Source organism: Elgaria multicarinata, chromosome 9, assembly GCF_023053635.1.
Source record: "Elgaria multicarinata webbii isolate HBS135686 ecotype San Diego chromosome 9, rElgMul1.1.pri, whole genome shotgun sequence".
Lineage (NCBI taxonomy): Eukaryota > Metazoa > Chordata > Lepidosauria > Squamata > Anguidae > Elgaria > Elgaria multicarinata.
Window position 1 is genome coordinate 83821824 of NC_086179.1, and position 26715 is coordinate 83848538.

At 39.0% G+C, this 26715-nt stretch overlaps 1 protein-coding gene across 1 annotated transcript in view; it reads right to left on the reverse strand.

The window, feature by feature from the left end:
* Nucleotides 1–928: 928 nt before the first annotated feature.
* Nucleotides 929–26715, reverse strand: part of HGF (hepatocyte growth factor) — a 69720-nt gene continuing 43933 nt past the window's right edge. The window contains exons 9-18 of the mRNA XM_063134223.1: nt 23226–23353; nt 21949–22051; nt 19943–20082; nt 16678–16716; nt 16175–16271; nt 14430–14507; nt 11228–11371; nt 10269–10375; nt 8381–8526; nt 929–6613 (exon numbers count right to left, since the gene is read on the reverse strand). Coding sequence (XP_062990293.1) covers nt 6446–6613; nt 8381–8526; nt 10269–10375; nt 11228–11371; nt 14430–14507; nt 16175–16271; nt 16678–16716; nt 19943–20082; nt 21949–22051; nt 23226–23353 — 1150 coding nt within the window. The 3' untranslated portion in view covers nt 929–6445. The remainder of the gene's footprint in view (nt 6614–8380; nt 8527–10268; nt 10376–11227; nt 11372–14429; nt 14508–16174; nt 16272–16677; nt 16717–19942; nt 20083–21948; nt 22052–23225; nt 23354–26715) is intronic.

Consider the following 26715-nt stretch of genomic DNA (forward strand, 5'->3'; position numbering starts at 1 on the left):
GACTGTAGAGGTATAGCAGGCATGGCAATGCAGAAAGCAAAGAAACCACTCACTAAATTCCATCCATGCATGGAATTGCTGATTTCATTGGTGCCTGCTCTAAAATGACGTCCGTAACTGCCAGGGCTCCTAGCACTAGGGCTGCTGGGATAGAGGGTGGATCAGTTGGAGGAATCAGGTGCTCCACTAACCACTTTGTGGTTAGCATGGGGTTAAGGAAAACTTAACCACAAAAGGGTTAAAAGTGTTGTCTGCAAGCATTCCGCATGTGGTTAGCATTAACCACAGCTGAACATGGTTAAGCTAACCACAAAGCCCAGAGTGTGGTCTGAACCAGGACTTTGTGATATCGGGCTTTCAGTATAATCTAGGAGTCACACTGTAATGGCTCCAATGCTGCTACATCTGGAGAAGTGTTAACAGATCTGCAAAATTAGCATGTGTCACTGTAATTTATTTATTTTCAGTACTATGGAGGACTTTTGTGGCCTTGATCGGCCTCTACATGCAGTCTCATAAAAGTAAAAATGGGAGATTTTGAATGGGCCAATGTCAATTTCAAACGTTGTTGAGTTTTCTCTGGAAGTCAGGCCACCATCCTTAACATTTTCTTCATAGAAATGAGATGGTGCAGGCTCCCAGCCAGAACACATGACACATCCATTTTGGATTATTTTGATCATGGGCATCTAATGATTCAAGAGGGATGCTAGTGGAAGAGGGAGGTAATAATTTCACTCTGGGAACCACTAAGGATGCAACCCTGGCTGGCTGGGGAATGTTGGGACTTTTAGGACCTTTTTTTGTCTAAACACACATAGGATTGTGCCCTAAATTGGATTCTTCTCAGGAAAATATAAAATTAACAAAGATTTTCTTGCTGCACCTTCTCATAATGTAGGTTTTTACTACTGAAATAAAGGGCATATTCAGCTTTTTGATAAAATATTTTATTAATAATAAAGATACAAAAATACCAACTTTAATGGCTACTGATGATGCCTTTAATTACAGAATTATTGTAAAGTCACAGAACCATAGTGTCAAAAGGTTTCCAAGTGGTAGCATCACCAGGCAGCATCTACAGGAAAGTATTGAAGAAAAAGTCAAACTGTGTTCCATTTACAGCACTGTAAACGTAGACTGACACTGTCAATAATGCGTTTAAAGAAACTACATAGTTCCTTTCACCAGCAGATCAACACTTATGAGTCAATAATATAACAGTAAACATGGAAAAGAAAGAACACATTGATATTGCAAAATATATCATACATCAAACAGTCTTGCCAATGACTTTCTAGTGATTTCCAAACAGACCAGCTGACCCATAGTCATTATTTTTCTAGAAAGATCAATACAGTCTATTAAAACTTTTTCTCTCTACTGCCTAGGCACCACCTGAAGCAGTATACATGGTCAAATATAAAAACACAGCATTACATTAAAACATCAATCAAAAAAATCCTTCACACTAAACCTTTTATCTTCTGCATGTTTCATTCCAAATTCTACACAAAAAAGTATCTCTGTGTCAAGCAATTGTGGGTTTGACCTTGAACAAAAATGCCTGTGCTAACAAAACAAAAATAGGCACATGTAAGAGACAAAAATGCACAATTGGACCCTGCTTCATAGTTTTCACTGCCAGGATTGATGAGGCAACGTGATTGTTCAATTATAAATTTTTCCACCAGTTGTCCAGGTATTAATAGAAAATAAATGTTACTGAACAACACAGTTTCTTGACAGTGTCCTTCTTAGCACAAATGCTGTAATTGTAACACTTGCATGGTAAAGTACCATGGGTACCAACAAGAAATATTCACAGGAATAAATGAAGCACAAATTCTTTGCCAAATATCATTCCATTTCCCTTCCTTTGTCTTTCAGATTCCATTACCACCAAAAGGAGAAGGCCAAGGGCCGATTAACACAGTATTTTTTTCTGTTGCGGCATTCTTGAACATCCTCAGGTACTCACTCAGAAATACAAAAGGTTGTATCCAATGTTAGTGCTACTTAGAGTAAAACCATTGGAATGAAACTAACCTTGAATACTATCTGTACGGCCAAACTAGAGGTGATTGAGGTGACCAATGATTAGAATCTCACGTGATTTCTATTTTACTAATGAGCATGGGGCTACTTTGTAGATGGGGAAGTGGTGTTTCTGGGAGAAGGTGTTCATGTCTTTTCACTAACTGAAATTGCTTTGGTCCCTGAAGCTGTACTTGGTTTTCCCCACACAGAATAATAGCAGCTTGGCGAAGGGAAGGATTTAGACTAGGGAAAAGATTAAACACCCTCACAAATAACCACCACCTTGATTTTCAAAACAGCCCCATGGGACTGCTAATTAATAGAAGAAAACCTGGATTGGATTCTTATCATGGAGATCCTTAACACATCTAGTCTGGCCCACAAGCCTGAATGGCTTTCATCTACCCAAATCAGTCATTACAGGCTCTAGGCGACATGTATCTTGGGGTTTGCTGAACTCAGCTGCCTGGACTGGAGGGGAGCACAATAAAGTATGCATCTCATCCCTAAAGCAATACTATTCCCACTGTTACATGTAAATGTTTCTCTACAGTCCCAGGAATTTCTGTGTATCCATGATTGCCTAGTCCACATAAGCAATCCATGTGAATGTGTACCAGAAGATAGGACAGAAAAAAATCACTGTGTGAATGAGCCCCAAAGATGGCCTGATAGGCAAGTGTTTACAGAAGTATTTAGTTCTAAATTATAAACTTTGTACAACTCATTCTACTGAGACTCAGCTCAGAACAAATGATTTTAATAGCCTTACACATTGTCTAACACGCAACCCAATATATTTTTATAATATATATTCGTATTTTCTTCTGCACAGCAGAAGTTTATAATATTTTAGAATCATTTTTATTACACTGAACAAAATGCCTGCGTACGTAATACAAAATGCCTGCACATATAATACAGAGAGTACATAAACCTTGAGAAAAATGCAAAGTGGATGACGTTTTCTTTATAGCCTCATAAACATCAGTATTCCATTCATGTTATCTGGTACAAATATATATATAGAAACAGTTTTAGAGGGAGAGGATAATGTTTTAAAATATCTTACAGCTTGAGCCATAACCCTATGAAAACCGAAGAAAATGGTTTTCTATAGATCCAGCTACCTTACGTTTAACCGAGTTAAATTGGTTAAATCCAAGAACCTTGGTTACATGAGTTATGGGTCAGCTTGAGTAGGGTTAGACCGCAGTTTAAGAATGTAAGCCTTGAAAATGCATGTCAACACTACAGTGTGTGCCACAGCTGGAAATTATAATTTCATAACTCATACCCTATTGTTGACTTGAACATGCAGTTTTTTTCTTAATTCATTATTTCTATTAGAAGTTCTGAAAAAATTGTGTAAAAATTAATTATAAAGCCTTTTGAAAAAAAGGATAAGTATATAAAAGACTTACACAGTTCACGGTACATTTTTGTCTACTTGGTTGATACTATGGAGCTATAATGTAATGGCAAATAAGGCTGGCCTCACACATTGTGTTTTTCAGGTGTACACTCAAGATTTATTTAACATGTGAATGCAACTTCAGGTGTACACTCAAGATTTATTTAACATGTGAATGCAACTTATCGTATAGGTACACTTGCCAGAGAACCAGAGTTAAATGTGGCTCTCTTTCAGTACACACTTGGTGACAATCAGAATGTAATATATGTCATATGGGAAACAGTCCTCTGCCTTTTTGGCACAAGGCTGGGTATCCAATACTTGGCACAATCGTCCACAGTTGGGTTGTAAATAACAGGAAACTCAGCAGAACAAACAATAAAAGCTGCATATTGCAGGTATGCCTAACTATGGGACCAGGGAGTTTAATCAATTTAGAAGGTACAAACAAATATCCTGCAGCCCTTTGGTGAGAATCCACACATTAAATACTCTGATCTTACAAAGCTGCATATAGCACAGTAAATGTAAAGCTTTATGCGCTCTATAATTCCATTCTTTAAAAGGGATTTACTGCTTACCATGGATAAGACACACATTCATTTTTCATAAAATTGGAACCTAGCATTTTAAATGAGCGGCAACTATTAATAAGAAATATGCTTTAATTAATATGCATTTATTAATTTTAATTTATATTCATCCTCTAGAAAACCAAGCAAACACAGGACCGGCAGTAAATGACCATGCTGGCAGGAGAGGATAGGAGTTATATTCCAACACAGCTGGAAGGCACCAAGTTGGGGAAGACTGATTTGGGCCATAGCTAGACGAGGGCTTATCCCGGGGATTGCCCCGTGATCATCCCTGTGCATCCAGATGACGCACAGGAGATCCCGGGAGCAGGGAGGGATGATCCCTCCCTTTCCCCGGGATTTTGCCCTACCCTTCTAGCCCGGTTTTGCTGTGGTCCCGGGCTGATCCCGAGACCACGGAACGTGTGGCCGGGCATCGCGGTTTGTCCTGGCTCCTAGTGAGGAACCGTGAGCTGCACACAGGGCACAGAGCTCCGGTGGGGGGAGCGGGGAATTTTTAAAAAAACAAAACAAAACAAAACACTTACCTTCTGCACACGAACGCTCATGCGCTCCGTGTTCTTTAAAAGAAAAAATGGCGGCCGCGATGTCGCACACTGCATGTAAAACAGGCCGACGATCTTGCGATCATAAAATCCCCCTCGTCTAGCTGAGGCCTAAGAGTATACCAGGAGTTATGACCCTGATGTAAGTTTGTGTAAAAAGGGTCCAGCTATGCTAACCCATATATTTTTACTAAATAGAGTTTATATGCTTCATCATTGCTTTGAACATCAAGCACATAACTGCAAGAGTGTGGGTTGTATTCATTCTACTTAGAATAAAGCCATTGAAATGAATGGGACTAACACAGAATACAACCCAAAGGATTTAACCTGATATTCCTAAAATCCAACAATATGCAAGCATTCTTACCTTGCTTGAATTTTACAGGTATGTCAAATATAGGCTTTTAATGCAGTATGCAATTCCTACTACCAAATTAAAGTTTACGTACCTATTGCTGTATGATTAAATGTATAAAACTGTCGCCTACCATCTGCTTTGCCCCCACCCCAGGCTCTTGACTCATTTTCTGACACAAACACATATCTGGAACCCTGGTTGGAGATTGGAGGAAAACTACAATGGAGGGAAGTTGTAGGAGGGAACACTGGTAAGCATTAAGCAGCCTTCAAGACTTTTCTGCAGAGAGCTGCATTTTGTAGAGGAGAAGCAATGGCAGAGTTTAAAAAACATGTGGCAGAGGTGAAACTTGTAGTTCCTCCCTTAATAAATTGTTAAAGATGTAGAGTAGAACAACTGGGAGCAAGTTCTGCCATATTGTTCTAACCCAAACAATATGGCTGTTATCCCAAGAGCTGTTTTAGGCATCTTCAGTTGGATTTGTGCCTTTTTTCCCCTTTGAAAAGGAGACCTTCCACCTCTTCATGCTATAGCACAAAACTGCTTTTTTGAAAGATCCTTCAGTTTCAAAGTTATTTGCTACATGATTTTGTGGGCCGGCATTCAAGGGACACATCAGAACTCACCTTGGGCACACAGAACTAGCTGCACATTGTGTTGGATCCCAGCTCATGCACTAGTAAAAAGGGTCTACCATATGCATGTTGGAATCCATTCCTGGAATCTTCTAGATTGTACTTTATTGTAAGTGTGCACACACAAAAACTAGCTAGTTCGAAAATACCATAGTAATAATGGCTTATAGATCATTATCAACTATCTTCTAGGTATCTCCATTAATTTAGGAGGTTGCTTCCACAGTCCAAAACAGCAGCGAATAATATACCATCAAATGTCATAAACAATTTATGCAAGTGACTCCCCCTACCACCAAGTAAAGTAGTTTGCTAAATTGGGTTATAAATCCAAGCAACCTTTATAAATGGGATTAAAATACTATTAAATGTAGCTTTTACTAGAGAGCAGCATCATTTCTGGCTGGTGCATACATTTTTCACTGCCTTAGCAAAGGATTAAGAGGCTTATATAGGTAAGATTTTTTTTTTTTTTTGGTAACTGTCAAATTGTGTTAATGTCTCATCAACAAGCGGACCTAACCAGCAGCATATGAGAAATTGGACATTCTAATTCCACAGAACACATCCTCATCCAGCAAACATATTTTGCAGTTTTGTTTTCCCATTCAAGTATCTTCAGGAAGTAAGTCACCATACTTGCTTATACCACAGTTCACCATACAACGCACCAAAAGACAGAACATATGACAGAAATATCCATAAATATCTGCAAAACTTGACTATCAAGTAGTACTTGATTGATGTTGTTTTTAAAGAAACAAGGATTTTTTTTTATTACTCTTCCATTTCATATTTTCCAAAGGGTTCCCACAATTGGAATTGGCTTTCTTGGCTGGAATATTCAGCTATGATCTGTATGTCATTAAGATTTTATGTATCCATTTGGAGTAGAAGGCCACCCTGACAAAAATCCCAGGTCGTTCTGGAATTGCACATCCACGCCCAGGAATGATCACTCCCACTACTATTTTAATTCTGTTTTGTTCACAGACCAACGGACCGCCATAATCTCGCTAGAAAGAGAAAAAGAAAAAAGAAGAGACGATTAAAATAAAAAGATACATATTTATGACGCAAAGAACAAACTCTCTCACACACATGCTCCGTAAATTTCTGACACATGGGGCCACCCTAGTCCATGAATGATTTTGTAGGAAGGAGAGAAAGTCTGATTGCAATTTAGCTAGATCTACTGAAATCAAAGGTAAAATGTCCACTAATTCAGACTATTAGTTATATACTATATATAAAACTAATTATATTAAATATAGGCTATGTGATTCTTATTAGGCTTCACCATAAAAACAGGCTCTACTAGCATGAATTAGCCATGTCTCCCAAGTTCATATTCCCTGGTTCAGAATATGAACTTCAGCAGCTCATAGCACTTGCTTCCAATCTGAGTTTACCATGGGTTCTGGGTTAGCACTACAGCAACAGCCCACAACCCATGTAGTATTCCCAGGTCCAAAAGGGCTCAGAGTTAGAACTGGGAATAAATAAGCTAGTTTTTTCAACTTGGAAGATATAGGGCACAAGCCCATGACTTCCATGCTCGATGCTTATAAGCCTCCAAACTCAGAGGTTTATGAGCCTCCAGTGCAGAGCAGGAGAAGCGGCAGAGGTGATAGTCACCTCCCCCGCTTTTCCTAATCTGCATTTTCACTAGGCAGGTGATTTTGCCCTTCTAGCTGGGGTGTTCCGGAGGGACAGCATCACTTACAGAGGGGCTTCAGCTACCTCATATCCTGGCCTCTCTAGTCCTCTTCCCTCCCACTGGAAGACCCCGTTTATCCCCTCTTCGACACTGGAGAGGCAGCCAGGGTGGTTCTTTTCACGCTGGCTGAGAGGGAAGGGGGCAGCAGATTCCCATATCTGAGATCAGAGTGCTGTCTCCGACCTCCGATCCAGGAATCTGAAGTATCCTATGGCTCCTCAGACACTGTCTATGGGCCATAGGCTTGCTCCTTTAGCTGATTCAATTCTGAATTAAATCCTGGAGGGTTCTCCCATCATTATGGATAAACCCCAATTCTTAGTAAAACACATCAAAACACACAATACTGCACCCTGACTTGATTGTGGAGCAGAACTCCCTCTAAATCCACTTAATACAGGGGATGGAAGCGAACCATGACTGACCTCTGACACATAACCACAATTCTTTGCTATCACTGAAGAAGGCAGAAACAGTGGGGAGGATAAGCCTGATCAAATAAAAAGAGACATTTCACTACCAATGGAACTGAAAATTCCATTAAGCAACTGACTTTGTTTTGGAAGTATTGGGTGTGGGTTTGGACCTGAGGCATTTATGTGATGGGAGCAAGGCCAGAGCTGAGTGTGCAAGAGAGGACAACAGGATCTCCTATAAATTCTATGTATGCAAAATTATGCATTACACCGTTTATAACTTGACAAAACTTACATCAAAGGAAGAGTGTCAGAAGTTCAAAATTTTCTATTTTAAAACTTCATTGGTAACCTTCACTAAAACTGTAAATCTTATTCCTTCATATTTAGAGATGGAAGATGCTATTCTAGATTTCCAACATTACACATTGGCCATGTGGTGTAGTGGTTAGAGGATTGGATTAAGACTGGGGAGACGCAGGCTCAAATCCACATTCAGCCATGAAGTTCACTGGGTGACCTTGAACCAATCACTATCTCTCAACCTGACCTACTCCACAAATTTGAGGATAAAATCGGGGGCAGTCATGTATGCCATCCTAGGCTCATTGGAGGAAGAATTTGATAGAAATGAAATGAAATAGTACCTCACAAGTTCCACTACCAATGCTCTCTGCCCGAGCACACATTTCTGACTCTTTCATGACTACACTTCCTCCAAAATCCTGATTGCAACGCTCATTTCCGACAATGATCATATTTGCTTCTTGAAGTTGCCCATCAAAAGTGGTGCCTAAAATAAAATAAAAAGGTTGTTCTTTATTCCATTCTCGGTAAGAATGTAAAAAAAAGTAACAAAAAAATTAAGAAAAAAGCACACTCTCAAACATGAATTTTGCATCTATCTTGACTCAAATAAAACAACAACACAAATCATAAAGTACTTGGTCAGGCAACGTGATAAACAAAATTAACAGCAGGTTTTCGGAGAGATGAATCTGTTTTATACCTTATCCTGAGCATATCAAAAACAGTAATTCTAAAAGCTGCCTCCACAAGTACAGTTTTACTGAAACTATTTTGACCAGATTCCAGATAGATTTGCTTAGCTAAAAAGTAAACAGAAGGCAAAATCAAGCTTGTGAATCAGTTACCCAAAGAACAATGACTATACTGGATAAATGCCACGAGAAGGAAGGTGAAAGAAATATTAATATACCATACATACAGGTAAGTTGCAACTTCTCATACTGGGGAGTTAGCTGATTAAAACGGTAAGATATGATTTTATGATGCCTAGAGATTAGTGAGACACCCAGCAGGCATGAATACATGTTGTTGGTCAAGCTATGCGATGAATATGCCATGGATACTTTCTCTAGGTTGGTGTGAGGAAGGCATCGCACAATGAGTTATCTCCCCCTATCGCCCAGGAAAAAGCAGGGACCATGTGACTAAAACTTTTGCATATTGTATTGGTCCCAGGCTCTAGGTTAGCAGTTACAGTAATCTGCAGAGAAAAAGGGGATGGCATCTCAGGCACCATTAAAACCAGTTGCTGGCGACTTGGGCAAGTGCAGATTCCCAGTAGGGCAAGGCACTAAACCCTGGGGAGCCCTGATTTACACCCTGTTTCCCAACTGTGTAGGGCTGTCAAAATAACCTTTCCACAACATAGCCTTGCCTGTTACCTTGTATGTTTGACACACAAGGGAGCAGACAAGACACATCCCTATATTTTGGATACCTGCAGTTATGCAAGTAACTTAATTTTTTAAATAAATAAATAAATACAGGAGCCATTTGTGCACATAAAACGGCACTGGGAAAATGCAAAAATAGTAATATAATTACACAAATAGTAATTGTGCAAAAAATATAAAAAATAAAAGGGTTCCAACCGCAATCAGGATCGGAGCATGGACGGACTAGGCGCAGACAAGAAAAGTTTTGCTGTGAAGCCCTCTGGGGTGCCAGGCCAAGACCCTGGAGAACCGAGGGGGAAGGAAACAAGCCACACACTGTGGCTGGAGCACCTCATTGTCTGTCGGACACACAAACCACCCAGTGTGGATTGTTGCCAAAACAACCCATGATGTGTGGCTAGTCACCCGTTGAGGGTTAATGTGTTGTGCGAACTTGCCCAGTGGCTTAGTTTATCCTTCCACACTATGGTGCCCTCCAGATGTTTTGGACTACACCTCCAAGTCACCAATTCATGGGAGAATTTAAAGTGAGATGAAAAAGACCACCATACAATCATCTCTGTGTTTTTGTATTGTTCATAAACACACAGACATCTATTTAATTTATTTCATGAATGGGTGGAATCTTTATGGAAACCTCCCTCCCAGGTGGGACACATCAAATTTGCTTCATAATTTCCCTTTTAGGAGTGATGACTATCCAAACCATTATTCAGAAAAGATGTCCTTCCATAATTGCTCACATACATCAACACACACACACACGCTTGCATCTCAGATGACTAATGGCACACATGTGAGTGTTCACTTTTAGAACAAGATCTCTTACTTCCTGTGTGTCCCCATCCATAAACACTGCAGATGGTGCCTTCTGGAATGGTACATCCAGAAATTGGCCACCTGATAATAGCCACAGCTTCACTGCTTACTGCTGGCCTAGGAAGAGAAAAGAAAAAGAACAGATTTATGCTTTCGAGACCTTTTAAAACGGAACTGACACTTATGATACCTGACAAAGAATACGATCATTTCCACAATCAGATCAACTTAACACACACATTCTGGCAACTTTTTAAAAAAATATATATATATCAAATTTCAGCCAAAGGACGTCAGTTATATACTGGTGTTAACTCTTTGAGGTCTACACACTGAAGTCTTAAAGTACACTAGCACATTCTTTTTTACATTTCTAAAGCAATCCCATAGTCAAGCTACACTGGCTGAATGGCTACAGGGTTCAGCAGAAGTCCCACTATGTTTGCAGAACATGACTTGCTATGTTGCCATGATAGATACACCAGTAGAACAATTAAAATGGGAGCCAGTGTGGTGTAGTGAGAGCCAGTGTGGTGTAGTGGCTAAAGTGTTGGACTGGGAGTCGGAAGATCCGGGTTCTAGTCCCCACTCGGCCATGGAAACCCACTGGGTGACTTTGGGCCAGCCACACACTCTCAGCCCAACCCACCTCACACGGTTGTTGTTGTTGTGAGGATAAAATGGAGGGAAGGATTATGTATGCTACCTTGAGTTCCTTGGAGGAAAAAGGGCAGGATATAAATGCAATAATAAATAAAAAAAATAAAAATAGGGTGGAGTTATGGGCAAGGCAGAGAGGCATAGGGGAGAAACACACTTATGTTTTATCCTATATTCCCCCCCCAGAGCGCAGCAGACCCCCATCAACAGTGTAACTTAGCCCTGGACCTGGTACAAAGGATATCGTTCTTATTGACTTCAATGGGATGGGGGGAATCCTGCAAAGATATCAGCATGATTATGACTAACCTGGAAAGTTTCAGCAATACTAGATCTGATCCTTTAGGGCCATACACCAGCTGGGAGATATTTAGAACTTGTTTATGCTCCTCTTCATGCGCTCTTTCAACATTATGTATTCCAAGCCAAGCCTGATAGTCTTTGAGATTGTACCTAAGGAAGGCAAATTTCACTGGCAGTTTGTATATGGCTCTCAAAAGAAAATCAGTCAACGCCAGGTGTGGGCTCGAAGGGCTAAATTAAATAGCATCTGCATATATGTATACCATAGGCTCTTCAATGACACCTTATTAGTGTACATCTGCTGAGTAATCTCAGAGCCTTTCGCCATAAACAACATTCGCTTATAAAGGTATAACTTATCATCTTAAGCAGTTATTCTGAATGCTAACTTCAAGTGGAAATAAGACTGTGTGAGGCATTTAAATCTTTAAAAGGGTTCTGACACACATAATGCTATTTTATTTCTGCAGTTACAAGAACTGGAAACATTTCACACATGGGGAATGCTTGTTATCTGCATTCAGTCCCATTGACCAGGTTCGCATGATCACATAGAGGGAAATAAGCTATGGCAGGGAGATTAGCATAATTACCTTCAGCAGCCTGACTAGTCATGTCCTGCAAACCTGGCCGGGGTGGCTTTTTGCCCTGGGTAACAAGCCACTCAGTACCCAACTTTGCACAACACAACAAGAGTAATTGTGCTAATCCCTCCAACACGTGACCAGCATGTGCAGAGGGGGAAATAAGCAACCATGGCTCATTTCCCCCTCTATAATTGTGCGAAATGGGTCAGAGTTGCCCATATGAATTTTACATAACAACATTAATGCAATCATTTTAGCACTACTAACTTCAAATAAAAACACTTCCCATTTCTATGAATTGTCTTGCCAATTACTGTTCAACACATTGCAAAGAGCATTCAAACACAAATGTAGCTTATGGCGACATATTCAAATTCTTGGAATGTGCCAAAGTTGCATCTAGATTTCTAACTGAACAGGAGTTTTGGATATTCAGAATTTTCTCCACCACCGTTTCTGTGATGATCAGACAGCTGCCTTAGGACAGCCTTTCCCAACCTTCAAATGTTTTGGACTTCAGCTCCTACCTGCACAAGGTACTATGTTAATGGTCAGGAATGTTGGATTTTCTACTTTAAAACATCTGGAGGGCCTCAGGCTGCTTTAGGAACATAAAATATATTACGTGTAACTTAATTTGCTCATAAAAGTATCATTAAAATTAAAAAAACTCAAAAGTAAACTCAGTAAATTTGTAATTATTGTTTCAATAAATTATACTTTTAAATTTATTATAATCTTATGAGCAAAGCAAATTATACATAGTTCTAACATCTAAGGTCCTCTTCCAGGTGCCTACTCCAAGGGAAGCTCTGAGGGTGGCAACAAGAGAGAGGGCCTTCTCGGTGGTGGCTCCCCAACTGTGGAACAAGCTCCCTGACAAAGGCCCACCTGGCGCCGACATTGTTATCTTTTTGGCGCCAGGTTAAGGCTTTTCTCTTTTCCCAGGCATTTAGCAATATGTAATGAACCTGGGTCTGGTTTTTGGCTCATCATTTGTAAAGTTGTTACAGTATGTGCATTTAAATGTACGTGCATTTTGCATGTTTTTGTGGTTTTTAATTTTTGTATATTGTTTTTAAGTGTTTTTATCTTACGTGAACTGCCCAGACAGCTTTGGCAAGGGGCGGTGTACAAACGCAATAAAATAAATAAAATAAAACATATATTTAGGTTCCTATTTTATGTCTGACCGAAAGGAATTGACTATTTCAGCAAGTTGTCCCTGAACATCTGAATCACCCTAGAAGTCGAAGAAGCAGGAAGAACTGAAGGCAGAAGAAGCCTGATGTGCAGCATCTATTCCTGTTTGTAAGGAAATTTAGTGAAATTCTTAAACCTGTTACTGTTCATGGGGCAGAATTTAGGGAAATTTGGTCTGAAGGAAAAGCTACTGAGACTTTAATTAGCTGGGGAAGATTCTCTCACCTATTAGGAATGCTGAACATCGATATTTAATTTAAGAACCTTTAAGCCATCTAAACCTATTTATTTGCATTTGTAAATAATTTCCATTAATAAACTTCTTAATTATTATTTCTTTTCAAAGTTTGTCTCTAGTAGTGGTGCCTATACCATATAAACCAGGCAACCAACTTTCTTTCAGATAGAAATAGTGGCAGCAGTTAAAAGTTTTACTGCTGAGATAAAACTTCCAAAGGATGCTGTCTAATTCGGAACGTTATTAAAAACGGAGGCAGTGGTGAGAACTAAGCCTCAGTTATTTTTTTAAAAAGCAAACGAACAACAAAACATTTTTCTTTTTTCATTTTATTTGGTAGGAAAACCCACATGCTATTTCATCACATTTGATGGAATAACCTAACGTTTGTTTCACATGTGGGTTTTAGGTTAGAAGTACATTAATTGACTGTCAGAGCATCTAAGCAGATCAAGCCCAGAAACAAAGGACTCTATAGAACAAAAGCCCAAATTGCCAATATACATTTTCTTCTATATTATGATAGGGTGCCTCTACTCACAAATCAGGAAACTGAGCATGACTTGGAGTATCCCTAAATGTCTATCAGTAAAAGATACATTATATCAATAATTTCAGTAAGGAATAGAAGAAATAACTATTTTTGGAATCTTACTGAGAGAATTAAAAAAAGCATTTCCCACATGGCTTCATTATTTCCACAAATCTTACATTTCTAGTCATTCTGTAAAAGTTGTATTAGATGGTTTTTAGGAATAACTTGAGGGAGTAATAGCTGAGTAGCAATACATAAATATCTTGCCTTAAATATTTTATTCATTATTCTAAAAAAAAAGTATGTCATAATCCAAAGATGTTCAATTTTCCCAATTTTTCAGAAAAAACAAAAATGGTCCTAGGAAAAAAATCAGGGGGGATTTGGTCTGTTTCTTCCTCCCAGGGCTTCGCTGACTGGTAGCGGCTCTCCAGAGTATCTGGCAGAAGTTTTTTCAGCCCTACCTGGACATGGCTGGGACTGAAATTGGAACCTTCTCTATGCAAAGCAGATGCTCTACCACTGAACCACAAATCCCATCACTGAAATGTATCAAGTTGTAAAAGAAAGAATCCCACTGCAAACGCTAAAAGAATGGAATGTAATTTTCACACACAAAACTGTATTAACAAACAGTTACTTTACCGAGAAGGAAAACACTGCTTTGCTGTCAGGACCCAGTCTTCCTTTACTAATGAACCACCACAGAAATGTCTGCCTCTGCTGGATGAAAAAAATGGAATAGTTACTTTCAGTTTTATTGGCTGCTAGTATATATGTCACACCAATGTCATTTGTATTAACCACACTTTGCTCTAGCAAAAGTGATTCAGGTGCATTCCTGTGCATGTTTAGACAAAAAAAAAAAAAAGCCCTGCAACTCAGTATTCACCGGCCAGCATATGATTGCATCATTAGAAGATTAAGTAATTGACAGGGCAAGTTTTTCTTGAAAAGACTGGAATAATCAAGGTTCTTGGTTGCTCATGTGCTGAACTGATGTTGCTTTCTAAGAATTGTGAACTTAAAAAAAACCACTGTCCAAGACAGTTGTCTACCAATCACCATGTTCAGTCAATCATATCTCAACTTAATAAGCCAACATATAAAAGAGCAGCCTTGTGGTCCTGCATATACTGCTTCACTCCTTCATTTGTGCAACCCAGGAAACAAGCCAGGAAGGGTTCAGTTAACTACAATTTCCCATTATGTCAGAACCAGGATACTATGACTAACAGCTTCTGAACAAGCCAGCATAAGAAGCCCTGGTTTAAACCTGGCTTCCTATCTTAACTATAGATTCCTGATTCGGGCATAACAGGAAATTATAGTTAATTGAAACTTTCCTGGCTTGTTTCTCAGCTCACACAAATATAGGGTTTAAGTGGTTGGATGTGGGGCTGTGAAACTTGTTCATATCTCAGCTTATTAGGTCTTTCAAACACAGCCACTGTGATGTTGACTTCTAGAAATGTGATTCTATTTCCAGTTCTATGGATGATACAGCTCTCTATGAGGATGGCACAGTTCTTGCCTAGTTTTATACATGGATAGCAATCATATATTCTTTTGCCATTTATTTTACCGTGAAGAAAAATATTTTATCTTCCTTTAGACAAGCTAGTTTTGTTTTTCCTTTCATTCAATGTTTTAAAGTAAGGTAAGTGCATGGCACAACTGAAATATGGATATTGCAGTCTTACTCATGGGTAATGGGTAACGGAGAGCTGTAGGTAATGAACAGCTCTAGTCCAGGGTGGGGTAGAAGGTAGTTCTGGATCTACTGGTAGATCTCTAGGTGATTTGCAGTAGTTATGACTCACAACTGTTTATCAATTGCAATAACAAAATGACTTTTTCCACCCAAGTTAGACTGTCAAAGTGAAGAAAGCTTAGGTTAACCAGGAGTAGACATTTGTGTGAAAGGGCTGTAGCTCAATTCAGTTGTGGTACTGAAAACAAATTCCTAGGCACAGAATTTGCTGAGAAGCATCCAGTGCTTTCATTTTAATTTTTTTGCACTTGGTTCTGGCTAGTGAATCTTGGGGTCCCTGTAAAAAAAAATCAAACACTAAGTTTGTATACCTCTGTAATGTGTTCTAGCCTGAACTCTGTTCTAGTCAATGCCAAGAGCAAAAGAGCTGTGTGAGCAAGAACTGGAATATTGCATGTCCATGTTTAAGAGCCATTTCCCAAACAGATGGAGCACATCATGGAGGGACTTATGCCTTCTTGTGGAAGGAATGTAAGGCACATATTATTTTATTTACTCTGCAATTAGAAATAAAGCACTTATATAGGGCCTATAAATCCTCTAATGTGGGAAATCTGAAACTTAGTCCTAGGGGTGGAACAGGATCCTATGTATGATAGAGTATATAGAGTCTTACCTGTCTTTTAAACTAACCATCCATCCTTTGTCAGGTTGAGTTGGGATTCCATTAACAACTCTCAGTTGTTTAGTTGAGGCACAAGAAATGACACTGACTGAAAGATTTATAATTTATCAGGTTACATTATATTCCACTTTAGACCTAAAATGTCACACAGATCACACACACACATTTTCACATTTTTAAAAACAAAAAAGATTTTTTTCCAAATATTATAAGCCACCCCAAAATTGTCAGTGTCCTTTTGTAATCACAGAAATAGTAGATAATTATTTAAATTAATTAATTTATACCACACCTATATACAGAATGTCTTAGGTCACTGTCACAATTTCTGGGGTAGGAGAAAGGATAACAAACCAAGGCCCAGAGCCCATATTCTACTTATAGCGTATTTCCAGGAACTAATTAATGTCTGAAATGGGGCTAAGACACACCCATGAAGTATGAAAAAAGGCTAACATATCATAAGACAGCTAACATATTGAAACAATACTTACGGTCTAAATTGCTTATCATAGGAACTGTATCATCTTCACCTAGACAGACAACACAATGAAATCAGACAATGATTAGCCTGATTAAAGACAACTTATCTACAAATGTAAAATATTTGCGAAGTTTATACACGGTACCTATTATGGGGGAATATACATTTTTCTTCCTAGCTTGTGGAATGTTGTCAAAAATGCCTACGGCCATAAATATTCTCATAGGTTTCTGAAGAAGAATAAAACCCAAATATATCTTTGTTTTGTACTCTACAGTGGTGGCCAAAATTGTGGACGCTTTTTGAAATTTTCATGTTTTGCAACTTTGCATGCTTATAGAAAATGTTCTGTTTCAGAAAATTCAAATGTTTATATATCAGTTGAAAGACCTGATTCATGTAATACAACAATCCTGCTTCTTTTCCTGGGTGTCCAATCAACATTTGGTGCCATTGCTCTGTTTATGATGTACGTACATACACTTTTAATTGGAGCAATACTTCAAATATTCACACAATCTCCAATTGTGCTTCAGTTACAGAACAAACAGCAAAACTGACTTTCCCCAACTTGAAACATGATGTATTGCAGCTACTGCCATGTGATTGGTCCCCAGAACAAAGACTGTGATTGGCCAGTAGGGTTTGCAATTCCAATCCAATTCTTCACTCAATCACACCTGTGTTTGTTTTTAGACTAAAGTAAGCATACCTTTTTTTGTACTGCAGATATTTGCGTTCTGGTTTTTGTATTGAATTCAGCATTAAATTCTCTTTCAATTGAAATACAAACATTTGAATTTTGTGAAACAGAACATTTTCTATAAGCATGTAAAGTTGCAAAACATGAAAATTTCAAAAAGTGTTCACAATTTTGGCCACCACTCTATTTTACAGGCATCAAAATGGTGGGGGCATTTTGGTGATTTTTGAGTGGGGAGTTGGAGAGAGTTCCTCTATCCAACTTCCATTTGTCCCAGGAATGCAACATGCTGAATGGATTTTTTTAAAAAAAATCTTTGCATTGATGCTAGGTTTTAATTTGTTTGTTTTACTTTTACATTATACTGTAGTTTTAAATTTTTACATTGTATTATGTTGCATTTTGTGGTTTTAATTGTTGTAAACTACCCAGAGAGCTTCAACTATTGGGCAGGATAGAAATGTAATAAATAAATAAATTGACACCCTCTACAAATAAAGGCAGCTACCAGTGGGGTGCTAGAGGCATTTCCCCCTTCAGAATGATATTATATCTCGGAGAAAAATGTTCCACCACTTCCAAAAAGAGAAAAGAAAAAATATCACTGCTGCTGCCTGTCATCTCCAGCAATAACTCCCCAAATGTCCCAACATTATGGCCCCCTCATTGAAGCCCCCTTTTTTCTTCACCTTCTAAATTCAAGCAATATTTGTGTGTGACAACTTTCACCTTGGCTTTAAATTTACTTGATAATTCAACATTTTAGATATTCTATGGAAATGTAACAGCACCGGCATTAATCTGAGTAGAATCATAGAATAGTAGAGTTGGAAGGGGCCTATAAGGCCATCGAGTCCAACCCTCTGCTCAATGAAGGAATCCACCCTAAAGCATCCCTGACAGATGGTTGTTCAGCTGCCTCTTGAATGCTTCTAGTGTGGGAGAGCCCACAACCTCTCTAGGTAATTGGTTCCATTTCGTACTGCTCTAACAGTCAAGAAGTTTTTCCTGATGTCCAGCCGGAATCTGGCTTCTTGTAACTTGAGGCCATTATTCCGTGTCCTGCACTCTGGGATGATCGAGAAGAGATCCTGGCCCTCCTCTGTGTGACAACCATTTAAGTATTTGAAGAATGCTATCATGTCTCCCCTCAATCTTCTCTTCTCCAGGCTAAACATGCCCAGTTGTTTCAGTCTCTCTTCGTAGGGCTTTGAGGTCTGATTTACGTCAAACATCAGTTTTTTACCTGGCTCAGTTTAACTATCTTTAAGCTGAATTTTGAGAAATGAACCACATTGACAGATGATCCACAATGCACAACTGAACCAGGAGGTTTGCACCTCAGATGGTGTAGTTCTGCCACCATTTCATGGTCTGGAGTGGTGGCAGTACATGATCAACCCAAATCAGAGGAATATAATATACTTTGCAATCCCTCCTTTCCATTTCTGTTCATATCTGAGGTAGTGACCAGATGACAGTTTTTCAGAGACCTGGAGGCTATTAGTGTTCTCCCACAATACAGATGTTAATTATTTGCATCTTGGCACAATCTCTAGTCAAACATGTTTTGCGGGTTTTCAGAATGCCCCAGGGTATATACTTGAACAGCTGGGAAAAAAACCTCCAAGAAATACTATCAGCACTGCTGCAATAGACATGTGTACATTTTGGTGTGATTGCTGGGTAATACCCATAACACATTATAGTAACCACAGTAAGTAACGCTCTTATTTCAATTCTGCAATATCGCCAACACTTCTGGAATTGCTTTCAACTTTTTTTCAATTCTTAATTTAAGTATATAAAAGGATGGGGGCATATCCACATATTTGGTCTTATAATACTTTTAAAAGAAAGTTACTTTGAGAAGTGAAATTAACTAGATAAGAAACTACTTGCAAAATGTTGGGACCTGCATTGGATTCAGCCAATTCCTGGATCCGAAACCAAAACTGGACAGATTTGGACTGATTTGGGAAATATCTGAATCAAAGCGGGACTACTCCAAAGTGGACAATATCCATATTCATAGGGACACAGAGACACATACCCTGTATCTCTAAAGATTGATACATTTCTCCCCAAGTTTTCCATATAAGGGAAACACTAGGATGAGGAGAGGGAGAGGAATTGTAGTTTTGTGACTGGCAACTCTAGCTTTTGATTACAGTGAACAGCTTTAATAGGGCTCTCCAATCCCAGTGCTTTGTGGGAGGAATGTTGAAGTAATATAGCAGGGTTAGGGAACCTGAGGCCAAGCTCCTAAATCTGCTCCTTATTATTATTATTATTATTATTATTTATTTATTTATATAGCACCATCAATGTACATGGTGCTGTACAGAGTAAAACAGTAAATAGCCAGCCCTCTGAGGTTACCTAACAGACACACACCCTTGCCCTTGCTCAACCCCCTGGCCACTGATGGTTTGGTTGTTTCCAAATATTTGTGTAGTTTTTAATGCCAATTTGTCAACCAGAGTACAGAAAAAATTTATACCTTCTATTGACATTACGCAACTCCCAACGATTCGATTGTGACATCACCCATCATTCACTGAGTACTTACATCTAGATATGGAGCAGTAGTCCCAGGGGACCTGGGGATCGCTTGTGTAGCACCAGGGACCATGAGCATCATCATCTGGATTGCGGCAGTAATTTTTCTTCAGCTTCCTAGTATCTGGCTCTCTATATAATGGCAAATGCCTATAAAGGAAAATGTGTGCCACTGATGTCACTATATTTTAATAAACAAATATGTGCAAAAAAATTTGTGGATATTAATGTTTTTGCAACCATTGATGCTGTAACAGCATTCACACTAAAGGCTTATGATTAGTATAACTGTACACATATCTAACCAGAAGGAAACCCTATTCTAGTCAATGGGACTTACTCCCAAATAAATGTGCTAAAAAACAAGCAAAACAATTCTGGGAAGCAAAGTTGGGAAAGGGAAACGGTTTCACAATTTAACAAAATTCAAAGGGCATCGGACTTGAACCAGAGAAACCGGGTTTCAAATGCAAATTATCTTTGAAACAAGCTCAGTATGCTTGGGTCAGTCACTTATATCTGCCTAACCTATCACACAGGAGAGGCTGGGACAATAAAATGGGATAAACGTATTTACACTGCCCAAGTTTCCTTAGAGGAAGGGTGGGTAGCAACTGTAACAAACAAACCAGCCATTAAAGTGAGCCTAGGGGCATGGCTAGACAGGGTGATATCCCGGTGATCGTCCCGGGATTGTCCCTGTGCGTCCACATGGTGCACAGGGCATCCCGAGAGCAGGGAGGGATGATCCCTCCCTTGGCCTGGGATATCACCCTACCAATAAATTCCGATTTTTCTATGGTCTCAGGATGATCCTGAGACTGCGGAACGTGTTTCCCACTGTCCCGTTTTCTCTGATTGAAAAAAACCAAAATGGCGGCCATGATGTCCTCTTCCTCCTGGGACGTCGCGCACTGCGTGTAGACGAAGTGGACGACCTTGCGATCATAAAATCACGAGATCATACCCCCTGCAACTCCCTCATCTAACCATGCCTTAGGCATCTAACAGCTTCACTCTCAATATTCTGCTGTAAAATCTCATGAGAAAGGGCAGAACATTATGTGAAAGACAGCTTTGTGTTGAGTACTGAAGCTGATGTTAATTTCTAGTTCTCTTCTTTTCCTTCTTGTGAGGGCATGATGGGATATGCAGTTTGCAGCAAACTCAGAAATCACAGTGAAGCTAACACGAAGGCAAATTTGGGGCAAAGCCATTTTTGTGGCCCTTCAAAATTAGTCGAAATTTCTACTGAAAATTTCTTATCCTTCCTAAATAGTTTAATATAGGCAACCAGAGTAACTTCTTTAGATTTGGTGGACTTTTCTTCTAGCCAACTGGAAACAGCCCTTTCTGCTAGTAAAAAAATACCATTGGATCCAAGCAACAGAAGCTCTTATAGAATTCACCCAAAGATTCAACAGTAATGGTCATTGCGTACAACTGCTGGCCAGCACTTCCTGCCCATATGCCTTCCTCCTCCCAAAGGGAAAATCACCACATCTTTGGGAAAAGAAGGTGGCAGAGGAGTCCTTTGGCAGGAAATGATGCACTGAGCTATGGGCCTCATTACACCTGCCAGGAGGTGATATGTAAAGCACCATTTTCCTGCAGAGGAGAGAATTATGAGACCTCCTATTGTATGGAATGATGTTTTCAGCATCATTCCCTGCTTGGGATTTTCATCATCCCCAGTAAAACACACTCAGAAGTCAGCCACTTTCTGGTGCAGGAAGAAGTCATCTTCTCTGTTCCCTGCAGCCCGTTCCTCAAAGCAAGATTCCCACAACCCCAGGAACAGAAAGGCAGAACGCAGAGAGTGAAAGCAGAATAGAGATGGGAGTTTGTTGAAGATGGGCTGTATCCACCTTGATTCTGCTCTCAGTAAGTGACACAAGCTTGAACAGCTTGGAAAGAAAGAAAAGAATAAAGCTAAAGTTGAAGAAACTCAACAATACATGAAGTGCTCTATAGAAATTGAGATGGCAAATCTTATTCTTCTTTCGAATTACATACCTCCTCAAATCTTGAATGTTTTCATCCCACGTAGAGCAAGTTAGGTGAAACCGTGTCTGGGCTAGATTTCCCATGTAATTTGCCCCATTTCCTCTATAGCAATCTACATAAAGAGTGTACATTTAAAAGTTGTTAAAATAAACTACTGAAATATCACCACTACAATTGGGGATGGGGAAGCCTTTCTAAAAATTCTGATAATGAAAGATAATCAAGTTTTGAAATGTAAGGTAGTGTTTACAATATAAAATATACTAAAATAGGACTAGTAAATACATAAATATATAGCATTAATATATAAGAACAGTTTGAAGCCTAAATAAGTATGTCTAAAGACATAAATAACTTTGAAGTAAATAAGTAACTTGCTTTTGCTAACTATTGCATCTGTACTGGGAACTTTACAGTTTAAATGGTAATTTGTTGACTATGAACTTGACAAGGTCACCCAATGCATTAAGGTATATAAAAGCTGCCAATGTATCTTTAGTTTTGCAGTTTAAAATCCAGATGTTTTCAGTACGCTATAGAATGGAACTTTAGCTGGTGAAGAAGAGGCCCTTGGTTTTGGCAGAGCAGATAAATGCTGGAGTTACTTATCCCCAGAACAAGGCAAAGGACTAGCACATTGCCAATCTGAAAATATTCCCATCTTTGAAACACAAATTGTGGTTTATTTTAATATGGATAACTGACCAACATAAAAGAAAGTTTTACAACTTCGTAAGTACTGTGAATGTGTTACACATTTTCACTTTAAAAAGAGTCTGTCACAATACCCTAACACTTACTGTAGCAGTAAAATGGAAACACAGGAGGTGATTTACTTTAAAAATAAAGTGTAACATGGCATGCTGTTATCATATATTTGGTCTCTCAGATTGACTCTGCAACCACTTCCATCTATAGTTCAAACAGCTGGAACAACCTAGGCATATAGGGACTGTAGAGATTGCATTATATTAGATGCATATGAAAACCTACTCAGTAAAATATCTGTGCAGAACACCGTAACCATCCACACACACAAAATAAAAGGGCTTGGCACTGAGGAAGAAGTATCTGTTCTTGTTTTATGGTGGAATCTCTTTAAGAATCAATTAAAAACCATTATGTGCACAGAATGTTCACATTTCTGCTATGACTAATCCTGTGCAGGACAAAAACATTTGCACCACACTCTTACCAGAAGATTATACAGGGATCATTTTAGGGGACATTAATATGTCCTCTGCCACATTACTTTAGAATATTCTTATCTCCCTAGCTCAATTTACCTTGCCCACTTGGCACATCACATTTCGGGATTTGAGAGCAATACTCGATACGAATGCTTGGGTTCGTTGTAAAACACCAGGGTGCCTCAGCTCCATCTGGATTTCGGCAGTAGTTCTCTCTTAAGTCCCTTTTTAAATAATAATAATAATAATAAACATGTTAGCATATGCCAGGCACACTGCTGCTGTTTTTCGCTACTTTTTCTACTACAATATTAAAGCTGCTTGACATCTCTGTGCAACTGAGTTTCTACTGTAGAAGGATTTGGCAAGTGCAAGTAAAACAAAACAAGTAAATTTATTTTTAGTAGATGGTGACTGCAGGACTTCACATAAAGGGCAGGAAAACTTGCAGGAATTCTTATGCAGGAAACATACAGCCATTGTTGCTCCAAATGTATTTACCTTTTGCAAACTCTTTCATACAAACGGGTATCAGATCCATCTGAAACCTATTATAAGTCCCTGCTTTCAGGCTTATGCCAACAATAACCCCCAGCCCACACTCCAATTGCTGCTCTGAATAGATCTCTCTGGTTATATAGGCAGGGTCCCTTAAGTTTTATCACTGATTTAATTAGGAAACTGAAACCCAAGAGTATGAGAAATGTGATTAGAAATCCTATACAGGTGTGACATTTTCAATGCAGGTCTAACCATTGGAGAGTCTCTTTAAAACAAAGTCTCAGTTTGTATTAAACTGTCAACCTTTTGAAACACAAGTGTTACTCTCCATTCCCCTGAAAACTACTCTAAGGTTCAATTGAGTCTTTAGTTTCAAAGGGCTTCCCCCACACCCCGCACCCACCATCTGGAACAATGATTGATAACTGCCTGTAGAATAAGTCAGTCTCAGAAATTAGCTAGGTTAGCATTGAAGAGCTATCCCAGTATACTAGACTGATGACAGTATTAAAAAACAGGGCGTTTTCATAGGGAAATAGGCTCAATGACAAATGTTGACTAATATTTCTGAAGTGTTTAATCAAAACTCCCGAGAGATTCAAAGTGAATGTTTTGCATAAGAAAGACTCCAGGACTAGACCACTTCCTTCCTTCCTAGGTGGGTTCAAGAGGTTTCTCAAGGAAGGATTTATAGAGGATATTCCATATTTGTGCTGCTTTAAGTTAAATTTATGAATTTTGGCTAACTAATCTGGGTGATAGGGAGGACATTCAGCTTTGCACATGCTTTTCTTTAAAGCATGCTGTTACATATATTTGGCTGAACTCTTGAAATCACTTACTCCAGTCCTGACTGATTGATAGGACAATGTTCAGAGTAAGGGTCCTGAAGATTGCAAGTTGTAACAGGCCTTTACATCCCCCTACTCCATATTTTTAGGCTGTGATTGTAGGCACACATTACCTGGGAGAAAGCCCTACTGAAAACAATGGCACTTACTTCTGAGTAGATATATTTAGGATTGCAGTGTACGGGAGTTAATTCTGTGGTGTGAACACAGATCCTTAATTGACTGAGACCCTTATTCTACCATTCAAAAGCCACCAGTCTGAAACCTGGTTTTTTGGGAGAACCGTTGCTTTCAGTGGCAAGCAATTATACTTAATAGTGCATTCAAAGGCATATACCCCCACCAATTAAGCAGATTAACTTCAGGCACTCACAGAGTGAGTGGATTCCAGGACATCATAGGAAATGTTCACAGTAACTGAGAAGGCTGTTCTGTTTGTTAATGCCTTATTAACCTATGATAGTTTTGACCTATAAAGTCTTGAATGACGTGCCCAACAAGCACCACTCGGACAGCCATCATTACCAAGACATTGTGGTGCCATTTTAAACATCCCCCTTTTCCAGAGGTGGAAAAATCAAATTCCTAACTGTCCCTTTTTTCCAAAGTAGTCATGGGCATGGTTTCCTGAGGTTTTTGGTTGCAAGCAAGGAAAACAAAGGTGTGATGTCTAAATTGTGCCCTTGCAGCTGGTCTATGCCTGCTCTCTTGGCATGAGCAGAGGAGTGCGGGATCCCTCAACCCCACCCCAGTTTGTCCTAGTAATAGGTAAATAGAAAAAAAACTTACCCAGGTAAGGGAAGCTATGTTCCTCTCCTTGAAATAAATTTTCCATGTGGATGGCTGGGGCCCTGGGCTTAGTAGCTACAGCAGCTATTTCCAAGATGATGCCCCCCCACCACCAAATGACCTTGACCACAATGTTTTGATATCAGACCAGTCAACATGGCAATGATCAGAAATGACGGGAATTGAAGCCCCAAACATCTGGAGAACTCCAGGGTGGGGGAGGCTGAGTTATAAGTGGTTAGTATGGCTGGTCTGGGAATGCTGGGAGTTGTAGGACTTTTTTTCTGTCCAAGCATGTATAGGACTGTGCCCTGAAGTGATCTACCTCACCATCAACATGCAGGAGTTTTTACATTAATATCCTTTCACATTATTATTATTATTATTTGCATTTTTATACCGCCCAACAGCCGAAGCTCCCTGGGCAGTTCACAAAAACTAAAACCATCCAAAGTATAAAACAAACAGTATAAAAACATGATATAAAATACACATTAAAAATTGATTAAAAACATACCATACATGATTAAAACATCTTTAAAACATTCTAAAATTTCACTGATAGGCCTGCCGGAATAGATCAGTCTTTATTGGTTTTTTACATTCTAAAAGACCGTCAAGTTGATGAATTTCCTCCGGCAGGCCATTCCACAGTCTGGGAGCAGCAGAAGAGAAGGTCCTCTGGGTAACAGTTGTTAATCTAGTTTGTACTAGCTAAAGTAGATTCTTCCCAGAGGACCTGAGTGTGCGGGGTGGATTGTACAAGAGAAGGTGATCCCGCAGGTAGCCTAGACCCAAACCATGTAGAGCTTCCCAAGACCACACACATAATTCTGCGAGAAAATCAATTCCATTCTGTTCTTATCAAGGGAGGTAATTCACAACAATTGCAGAATAGTTTATTGCCCCGAGGCAAAATACAACTGTTTTACGTGACAGTCCCAAACATGTCTACTCAAAAGTAAGTCTCATGGCGTTCAATGGGACTTACTCCCAGGTAAGAGTGTATAGGATTACAGTTTTTTGTGAATTTTACAACTCTTAAATGGCATTTAGAACTCGGACTGCTTAACGGGATGTACAGGCAACTATACATAATTACAGCATCACTCAAGCAAACAGCTATTTAATTTTCAAATAAATGTGTGCAAAGATCACAAAAAGTAAAAGTAAAACACTAGTAATGCATTTATTGAAGTTGCTCTACAAAGATTATAAGATCAATTATTATTTTGTTGCTATAATTCTCTATCACAAATTACAATGAGTTATCTCATATAAAACAAATAAAATTATGTTCACATATAGTAAATTAATACACACTTTCACACCAATTAAGCACAAATAAACATGTTTAAACACAAGTGAAATATTACAAATTAAAGTCAGTAGGTAATAGATTCCATTTTAAAAAAATACAATAGAATTTCTTGCTTAGCTTCCTT